This window comes from Arachis hypogaea, chromosome 19 (genome assembly GCF_003086295.3).
Source record: "Arachis hypogaea cultivar Tifrunner chromosome 19, arahy.Tifrunner.gnm2.J5K5, whole genome shotgun sequence".
NCBI classification, from domain to species: Eukaryota; Viridiplantae; Streptophyta; class Magnoliopsida; order Fabales; family Fabaceae; genus Arachis; species Arachis hypogaea.
In genome coordinates this window covers 142,551,728-142,562,423 of record NC_092054.1, presented here as the reverse complement: position 1 = coordinate 142,562,423, position 10,696 = coordinate 142,551,728, and the positions used below count along the sequence as shown (strand labels likewise).

The 10,696-nt window shown below is 35.6% G+C and overlaps 1 protein-coding gene across 1 annotated transcript; it reads left to right on the top strand.

The window, feature by feature from the left end:
• The first annotated feature begins 10,366 nt into the window (after positions 1 to 10,366).
• LOC112778926 (uncharacterized mitochondrial protein AtMg00820-like) lies at positions 10,367 to 10,696 on the top strand. Its single transcript, XM_025823191.1, has one exon. The coding sequence runs from the start codon at positions 10,367 to 10,369 to the stop codon at positions 10,694 to 10,696; it is 330 nt and encodes a 109-aa protein (XP_025678976.1).

Below are 10,696 nucleotides of genomic sequence, written 5' to 3'. Positions count from 1 at the left end.
GTTTTAGAAAATTCTCTCTTAGGTTTTATTAGGGTTTATAGTAGAATTTGCCAATTTACAATTTTGATCTTGGATATTTGCTTGTCTCATTGTAAGTAATCTTTAATCTTCTCTTTAATTACACTACTCTTATGCTACATCTTCTCATAGTTTGAATTACTTTGTTAATATATCAAATTTTGATTTCTTAACTCTTTTGTTGATGATTTTGATATTTTATTGATTGAGTTTCTATTATTGATTTTGTGCATAGTTTGGTTATAATTTTCATTATCTTTTGCAATTTGCTACGTTTTGCTTTTATGCCCACCATGTGTTTGTGAAAATACCAATTATGAATTTTGGGTAGATTTTCACCCCTTGACTTGGGAAATGAGTTCGTAGGATACTAGAGTCATGATGTCTGACATTTAGTGGTAATTTTTGAGTTGTTAGTTGCTCTTGTTTCCACTAACGCTAGCTTTTTATTAAGTTAATTAGTATGTTAGCTAGGATTTGTGGATTAAGGTCAATTATGCTTGCTTGACTTACTCCTCGATATTAGGAGTTGACGAAGTGAGATTAACTCATTATGATTGCCATAGTTGTAGTTATGACAATGATAAGATTCCTTAACTCTCATTTCCAAGTCAAGGCTCTTTTATACATTGCACTCAATTTTCACTAGTTGGCATTAATTGTCTTTTGATCCATTGTTAGATCATTTATTCTTTAGTTCTTTTTTAATTTCCGTTTCCATGATTGAAAACCCCTGTATTTCACAACAAAAAATGTACGCCTAATGGCTAGCCCGAGAGAAGATGACCCGGGATTTAATTAAATCTCCCAGTTTATATTAGTTTTAATTTTGACACCTTTATTCGAAACTTTGATTCTAGGTCAATTGTCGGTTTAGGACTATACTCGCTGTAACACCTTCACTATCAGAATGTCACGCTTTCGGCTGTGCCACTCTGATAGTAAGAAGTATTACGACTACTTCATATACTTAATAATAAAATAGGAGCCTTTGACTCGAAATCGTATCCCTGATTTCCTTGAAAACCAGAAAACTACTTTATCTTGAAAACAGACAAGCATATATTTATATACAAGACTTCTTACATAAGTAGCTAATAAATATAATATACATATAAAACATACAACTCCTATCCCTCTTACAAAACCTTAATCAGAAACCAATCACGCAATCAACCAACACTATCATCAATTCAGCACCAAAACTCAATCTCAAAAGTACCACACTAGAACAATCATAGACAAAACAGACAAGAAAAATACAAGTATATATAGCAGTTACAGCAAGTAGCTCAAATAGCAATTAAAGACAGTTAAGCAGTTAGGCAAACCAAAACAAATTCAAACTCAAACAAAGCATACAAATGCATATGATGCATGTCTGCCATATGGATAATGAGCTCATTTGTCGGTTATATAGCCAAACCCGACATGTCCGGTAGCTAACCCGGACATTGTCTCTCTGTTGCGCATTAATATCATTAGAGGGAATACGTGCCCTATCACCATTAGAGGGATTATGTGCCCTGTCACCATTAAAGGGTATAGGTGCCCTGTCACCCTTACAACCAGAGAGAAAACACAGACATACTTGTCATCAATCATCCTCAATCATGTCTCATTTTTCATATTCAATAAATTTCATAATCAGACTCAGTTTTCATCATTCTTCTTCTTCATCTCTTTTCCGGAGCAAGTGGACAATGCCACTGCCTCTTACTCGGGGTCTCAACTCTTAATCAAATTCAAATTTCATTTTGAAATCCATTTCTCAATATCATTCAATTCATTCAAAAATCATACTTTTAAAATCATAATCTCATCATTCTTCATTCAAATTCAATCATAATCATTCCTCCCATTCCGTTCATTAATAGTTCAAAGTCAAAACATAATCTTTTTCTTAATAACTTAGAAACAAATCATATAATTCTTAAATCTCAATCTTTCTAAATAACTACTTTAAACAAAGTCTTCTAATTTTTATAAAAATTTGGATAGCATCCCCTCTAAAATTCTGACTAAGCCACCCTTACGGGTCCCTTCAAAGCCACATTTTACAACCCGTTCTCAACCAGCTTCAATATCAAACAATTATCAAATATCCAATTCTTTCTAATTTTTAAACCAATTTTGATATCAAATCAACTTCGATGTCAAACCATTTCAAAATCAATTTATTTCCAATAAATCAAACTCATTTCCAAATCTCAACTATTTTCCAAAATCTGACTAATTCCAAAAATAAGTATTTTTTTCAAAATCAACCATCTCCAATATTGAATCATTTATAAAATCAACAAATTCAAAGTCAAACCGCCTCCAAAATCAATTCATTTTCAATGCCGATCCATTTTCATTATCAAATTAATTCAAAAACCAAGAAAAATCACTTTTCGTAATATTTAACCAAGTAACTTTACAAATTAATTTCTTATCCACAACCGCACACCACTCAAGCACTCAGTAATTCAATTCAGCGAGCAACCACATCCATAAGACAAACATAATCACAGAAGTATATTTTTCACATCAATATCTATTTATAACAATTCCGTAATATAAAATAAACTTTAAGAAAATCCCTACCTCAGTTAGTCGAAACCCACAAAGCCAAAAGCGTCTAAAAATCCTTTTCTCTTGGCCCAAATTCAGCGGCGTCGAATCCGACCATTTTCCATAACAGTGACAGCCATAGAAACACCGTACACAACAATAACTCAACCCTGAGACATTAATATCACAAAATCCTCAATAAACTATAACAAAACGCTAACGACGAGAGATTCAAAGTAAGAATAATTTACTATAACGAGAAAGGACCAAGAATGAAGCAGCCACAGCTCTAACGGTGAACTCCGGCGGTGTAAACGTTGCTCCCGCCAACCATGCATGGCGGCAACAACCACGGCAGCAACAGCGGACCCCCAATCACATTTTCTCTCTCCTCGAGCTCCTCAGCAGCAGCGGCGAAGCTAGCAGTGTCAACCCAGCAACGATGGTGACTGATCGGCAGCGATGACGCGGGCTCCAATGGCGGCGACGGAGCTTGCTCGACGATGGCAATGAGGCTGCAACTACGGTGCCTCTTCTCCCTCGCGTGCACCACGCTCTCTCTCTCTCTCAATGCCAGATTCGGTCCCCCTCTTCCTTAACTTGGTTCGGCGGCTTGGTGGCAACGGTTGTGGCAGGACGCGTCGGCGGCGGTCCTCCCCCTTTCTTCCTTCTTCTCCGTTCAGCCCTTTCTTCTCTCTTCCCGTTCTTTTCTCTCCATCTCAACGTGTGTGGGTTTGTGAGTTATGGGTGTGAAGGAGTTAGAGGGATGAAGGGTAATGGCGGCTGCTTGAATAGAAGGGGTGAGGGAGTGAGCGTTGAAATGAAATTAGGGTTAGTGTTAGATGAAAATTAGGGTTTGGGTAATAAAGTATTTGAAAACCAAATTTAATCAAATAATAACTATATCAAAAAATATCATTTATTCATTAACTTCAATCTATTTTCAAATAGTATTCTAATTCAGTAATTAGAGGTAATAAAAATTAATTTTCTTTCTAATCATAAAATAAAGCTAAAAATCTAATTATTCAACTTAAAGCATATAAAATCCTTATTATTATTCAATTAATAAAATTTTAAATCATAAATAATAAATTACTTAATTTATATATAAAATCTCTTAAAATATAATCTTAATTAAATATAATAAATCATAAATAAATTTATTATTTATTTTTAAAAATTCGGGGTCTTATGGTGCGCGAAATAAGAACTCGCACAACTAAACCAACAAGTACACTAGGTCGTCCAAGTAATACCTGAGGTGAGTCAGGGTCGATCCCACAGAGATTGTTGCTTTGAATCAAGCTAGGACACCTTGTAGATCTTAATCAGGCGATTAGAAAAGATAGTTTGTTGAGATAAGCGCATAAAACAGGAATAGGGATTAAATTACTTAATTTGAGTAAAACCAGTGATAAGAGAACGGTTGAGGCTTCGGAGATGCTTCATTCTTCTGGATCAATCTTTCCTACTGTCTTTCTCCAACTGTGAGTGATTCCTTCCATGGCAGGCTCTAAGTGATCAACGCCAGTTTAATGGCCGCCGATCTTCCTCTCCCAGGCCGAACGCCAGGTTTAGTGTGCGCCCAATCTGAATGAGGGTGAAGCTCCTGCAGTTTATCCCCTAGATGATCCTACTCAAAATGCCACAGACAAGGTCGAATCTTCCATATTAGAGAATGCTGTGCCTTTGGTTCTAGCCTCTACCACAAAGACCCTAATCTCCCCATACCTCGGCTGAACTGGTGTCTCGAGAAGTTCCCAACGAAGTCATGGATTAGCCGTCTAAGAGATTTATAATCAAGCTGGTGGTTCAGTAATCTCTGGTTAAGGACTCACACTGAACCCATGTAGAATGAAGATGATTGTCACGGATCATCCCATTCATGAGTTTGAAGAACGAAGATACATCTTAGAATAGAGTCACACACGAATTGAATAAAACAGTAGTACTTTTATTAATCCATGAAAATCAGCAGAGCTCCTAACCTTAACCTAGGAGGTTTAGTGACTTATGCTGATAGAAAAATACAATGGTAAATGTGAAAGTGGGCAAGAGTCCCCAACAATGGTGAACTCTTGTATATAAATACTAATCTAATGACTAAGGATTACAGAAATAAGATAAACTAAGTTAATAGTGCGAAAATCCACTTCTGGGGCCCACTTGGTGAGTGTTTGGGCTGAGCTTGAGTGTCTCCCACGAGCTAGGGTCCCTTAGGGGTGTTGAACGCTAGCTAGGGACCCCTTTTGGGCGTTGGACGCCAGCCACCCCCTTGTGGGCGTTGAACGCCAGGAATGAGGCAGATGGCTGGCGTTGAAGGCTAGTTTTGTACCTTCATTTCCGAAGAAAAGTATGGACTTTTATATATTTCTGGAAAGCCCGGGATGTTAGCTTTCCATAGCCATTGAGAGCGCGTCATTTGGACTTCCGTAGTTCCGGAAAACCTCTTTCGAGTGCATGGAGGTCAGATCCTGACAACATCCGCAGTGCTTCTCTGTCTTTGAATCAGACTTTTGCTCCAGCTCCTCAATTTCAGCCAGAAAATACCTGAAATTTCCATAAAACACACAAACTCAAAGTAGAATCCAAAAATATGAATTTTGCACTAAAACCTTTAAAAACTTAATAAAACTTAAACAAAACATAATGAAAACTATATGAAAACAATGCCAAAAAGCGTATAAAATATCCGCTCATCAGAACACCAAACTTAAACTGTTGCTTATCCCCAAGCAACCAAAAACAAAGTGGGATAAAAAGAAATAGAAGGATGCAATAAATTTCAGAGTTCTCAATGAAGCTCAGTTTCAAATAGATGAGCGGGACTAGTAGCGTTTTGCTTCTAAATAGTTTTGGCATCTCACTTTCCATTGAAGCTCAGAATGATTGCCATCTTTAGGAACTCAGATTCCAAATGATACTATTGATTCTTGTAGTTAAGTTCTTTTTTATTTTTGAACATAGCTTCCTTAGAGTCTTGGCCGTGACCCTAAGCACTTTGTTTTCCGGTATTACCACCTGATACATAAATGCCACAGACACTTTAACTGGGTGAACCCCTTAGGATTGTGATTCAGCTTTGTTGGAATCCCTAGTCAGTGCTGTCCAGAGTTCTTAAGCACACTCTTTACTTTGGATCACGACTTTAACTGCTCAGTCTCAGGCTTTTCACTTGACACCTTCACACCACAAGCATATAGGTAGGGAAGCAGCTCAATTGAATTGCCTAGGCTAAGATTTCTCTTTTAGGCCCTCCTAACCATTGATACTCAAAGCCTTAGATCCTTCCTCTTGCCTTTTGGTTTAAAGAGTTACTGGCTTTTTGCTCTTGCCTTTTGGTTTAAAAAGCTATTGGCTTTTTCTGCTTTTTATCTCTTTTTTGCTTGCTATATTTTTTTTCGCAAATTTTTTTTATTTTTTTTCCTTTATTACTTTTTGTTGCTTTTTCTTGCTTCAAGAATCAATTTTAGAATTTTTTAGATCACCAATAATATTTCACTTTTATCATCATTCTTTCAAGAGCCAACATTCTTAACTCCAACATCAAATATGCACTATTTATTCATGCATTCAGAAAACAAAAGCAATGCCACCACATCAAATAATTGAACTATTCCTAATATGAAACTCGAAATTCATGCATCTTACTTTTCTATTTTACAAAAAAAAATTTCTTTTAAGCAAGGTGAGAGATGCATGGAATATTTCATAACTTTAAGACATAAAGACAGATGATCATGAACTAGAAATAGACAATAAAACAAAATACATGGAAAACAGAAAAATAATATAGGCAACAGAGGAGTAAAGGGAACGAATCCACCTTAGTGATGGCGGCTACTACTCCTCCTGAAAGATCCAATGGAGTGCTTTATTTCCTCTATGTCAAGCCCCTGTCTTTGTTGTTTTTCCCTCGTGACTCTTTGTTCTGCCCTTATGACTTTTTGATCTTCTCTTATGTCATGGAGGATGGTGGAGTGCTCTTGATGTCCCATCCTTAGTTGATCCATGCTGGAGGTCAATTCTTCTAGAGAAGTATGCAAATGATCCCAATAGCCTTGGGGAGAAAAATGCATCCCTTGAGGCATCTCGGGAATTTCTTGTTGAGGCAGCTCCACATACTCTTGTTGTGGCCTATGTGCTGGCTCTCTAGTTTGCTCCATCCTCTTCTTGGTAATGGGCTTGTCCTTCTAAATAAGAATGTCTCCTTCTATGGCAATTCTAGCTGAATTGCATAGATGACAGATAAGGTGGGGGGAATGCCAACCTTGCTAAGGGGGAAGGCTTTTCAGCTTTCTTGTACAACTCTTGAGGTATTACCTCAGGTACCTCCACCTCACTTCCAATCATGATGCAATGAATCATGATGGCTCTGTCAATGGTCACTTCTTGTTTGGTGTTTTCTTGCAAGTTGCTTAATTTTGAAATTCGAATCAATTCTTTGGATTTTGATCACATTGCACTATTTCTTTGTTTTAGCCCTAATTCTCTATTTAGTTTGATTGAAAATTGTTTGCTTGTTTTGCCAAATCATTAGGAAATCATAGTATAGATAGAAAGTAGCTAGCATTTAGCATAGTTGCATGCATGTAGGTAGTTTTATTCCATAAGTTGCATACCCTTGTATCCTTCTCCTTTAATTATGGTTAGCATGAGGACATGCTATTATTTAAGTGTGGAAAAATTGATGAGTCCATATTTGATGGTAAATTTTGGCTTGAATTGAGTGGATTTCATCACATAAACTCGCATTTATTCACTTAAATAGCATACTTTTGTGATTTCTCTCTAAATTATGTCTAAATATAAAAACATGCTTTTTTATGCTTAAATTAATCAATTTTATTCTACTTTTATTCCATTCGATACCGTGATATATTTTGTTGAGTGATTTCAGGTCCAATAGACAAGGATGGTTAGGTAGAAATGGAAGGAAGAATGCAAAATGGGAGATTTCATGAAGAAAATAAAGGAGAAGCACACACTCTAGTGTGCGTACGCACACCTTCCTGTGCGTACACACAAGATGAAAATCAGCTAGTGTGCATACACACACAACCTTGTGCGTACGCACAAGTCTTGACGCGTGACTTCATTAAATAGTCACTTGGCTCGCGATTTTGAGGGCCTCTTGGCCCAATTTTGGAGTTCCTGAAGCTGAAATAGGAGCTATATCAAAGGGAAAACATTCCATATGAAGCAGGGAGCACCATTACTCATCATAGTAGATAGCTTTAGTTAGGTTTAGGTTAGTTTTAGAAAATTCTCTCTTAGGTTTTATTAGGGTCTATAATAGAATTTGCCAATTTACAATTTTATTTGATCTTGGATATTTGCTTGTCTCATTGTAAGTAATCTTTAATCTTTTCTTTAATTACACTCCTCTTATGCTACATCTTCTCATAGTTTAAATTACTTTGTTAATATATTCAATTTTAATTTCTTGAATCTTTTGTTGATGATTTTGATGTTTTATGATATATATATATGCCTGATTGAGTTTCTATTATTGATTTTGTATATAGTTTGGTTATAGTTTTCATTATCTTTTGCAATTTGCTATGTTTTGCTTTTATGCCGACCAAGTATTTGTGAAAATTCCAATTATAAATTTTGGATAGATTTTCACCCCTTGCCTTGGAAAATGAGTTCCTAGGATACTAGAGTCATGATGTCTGGTATTTAGTGGTAATTTTTGGGTTGTTAGTTGCTCTTGTTTTCACTAACGTTAGTTTTTTGTTAAGTTAATTAGTAAGTTAGCTAGAATTTATGGATTAAGGTCAATTATGCTTACTTGACTTACTCCTCGATGTTAGGGGTTGACGAAGTGAGATTAACTCATTGCCATAGTTGTGGTTATGATAGGATTCCTTAACTCTCATTTCCAAGTCAAGGCTCTTTTATACATTGTACTCCATTTTCACTAGTTTGATCTTGTTTTATTCTAATTAGCATTAATTATCTTTTGATCAATTGTTAGTTCATTTATTCTTTAGTTCTTTTTTAATTTCCGTTTCCATGATTGAAAACCCTCGTATTTCACAACAAAAAATGTGCGCCTAATGACTAGTCCGAGGGAAGACAACCTGGGATTTGAAACTCCTAGTTTATATTTGTTTTGATTGTGACACCTTTATTCTAAACTTTGATTCGGGGTCAATTTTCGGTTTAGGACTATACTCGCAACGCAATTTTTATTCCTAACAAATTCCTAACCGACGTTCGGCCCCACCAACCATTGTGTTTTCAAAAGATTTTTTTCTCACGAACATTTTATACATACCAAACTTTGGTTTTAAACTAATTGCAGTATCAAAAATAACCTCAAATTTAAAATTTCAACTATTAATCAATGATAAAAATTGTGAGATTCAGGATCAGTCAACATTGAAAAAGATTGGCATAGCTATGGTCTATACACCATGCATAAACAACCAATTTCAATCAAAGAACTGTCTTTGGCAGCAATGAATCACATCACAACATCATCACAAAATAAAAATATTTGACATACTAGATTAGGACACTTACCTTAGTATAGACTAAGCATTCTCAAGAAGAACTATGCTTTTATAGATTGCAATGTAAATAAGATTCCTTGTGATTCTTGTCATTTGGCTAGGAAAAAGAAGTCTTTCAATTACAGCTCTTCAGAAATAAAAGAATGTTCTAATTTGATTCACATGGACATTTGAGGTCCAATTTTAGTTCCATCAACTGAATGACATAAATATTTCTTGACAGTGGTAGATGAAAAAAGTAGATAAACTTGGATTTTCTTCATGAAAACAAATAAGAACTGTCTCACTTAATTCCATCTTTTTGTCAATTATGCTAAGGTTCAATTTAATAAACAAGTGAAGTGTATAAGGACTGATAATGGGCCATAGTTTCTTCTAAAATGCTATTTTACATCTAGTGGAATCACACATCAAACATTGTGTATAGAAACACTAGAGCAAAATGGCATTGTAAAGAGAAAACACCAACATATATTAGAGGTAACTCAAACACTGTTGTTTGAATCAAGCATTCCACATTGCTTTTGGCAATATGTAGTTGCTCATGTTGTACACCTAATAAACAAACTTCTCTATGACAAACTACCAGACTTTGTAGATCTAAAGGTGTTTGGATGCTTAGCTTTTGCCTCCACCCTCACATTCAAGAATAAAATTGGACCCTCGAGCTAGAAAATGTGCCTTTTTGGGTTTTAAAACTGGCACCAAAGGTTTTAGAATGATTGATATCAATACAAAATAATTTTTTATGTCTAGACATGTTATGTTCTATGAAGAAGAATTTCCATTTTCAAAATTTGCACAACACAGTGAAAATCAATTGCATTTAAACACTCATTCATCAAATCTCTATGACACTTTCAATTTTAACTCACAAACCTGTGATCACTATCACATACTAAAAATCCTTCAATTGCGGATTCAGAAAATAGTTTTTCAAATACAAACAACAATTTCAACATGTCCCCAAATTCAAATCAGAATTCGGAGCATGACACAAATTCTAACAATCCTCACCAAAATTTAACGGCTGAGAACATTGAACCTGAGTCCAATCAGCATATTTTATCACCCCCATCACTAGCACACATAGTATCACATCAAATGCATTCACATTTTCAGCATGATCATGTTGCCAGAAAATCAACAAGAGAAAAAATATCTCTTTCCTACTTGCAAGATTATCACTGCATGACAGCAAGGACATCTGCACTAGTAACAACATAGTTAAATATCCTTTCTCACAATAATTATCATATGACGAAATGAATTTAAACTATAAGTACTTATCCTTGGCCATTTTACAAAACCCAGAACCTAGCACTTATGAGGAGGCAGCTACTCAGACTTGCTGGAGAGAGACTATTCAAGCAGAATTACAAGCTCTAAATCAGAATCAGACTTGGTGTTTAATTGAACTACCAACTGGTAAAAAGATTGTGGGTTGCAAATGGGTGTTTCGTGTGAAATTTAACCCAAATGGTTTGATTGAAAGGCACAAGGCTCGTTTAGTTGTCAAAAAATTCACACGGGTACAAGGTGTGGATTATGGTGACACATTCAGTCAAGTTATGAAGATCACCACACTGAGGTAA

What these genes read in the sequence shown, in the direction of transcription:
- LOC112778926 (XM_025823191.1), top strand. Translation starts at nt 10,367, where the DNA reads ATGAATTTAAACTATAAGTACTTATCCTTGGCCATTTTACAAAACCCA.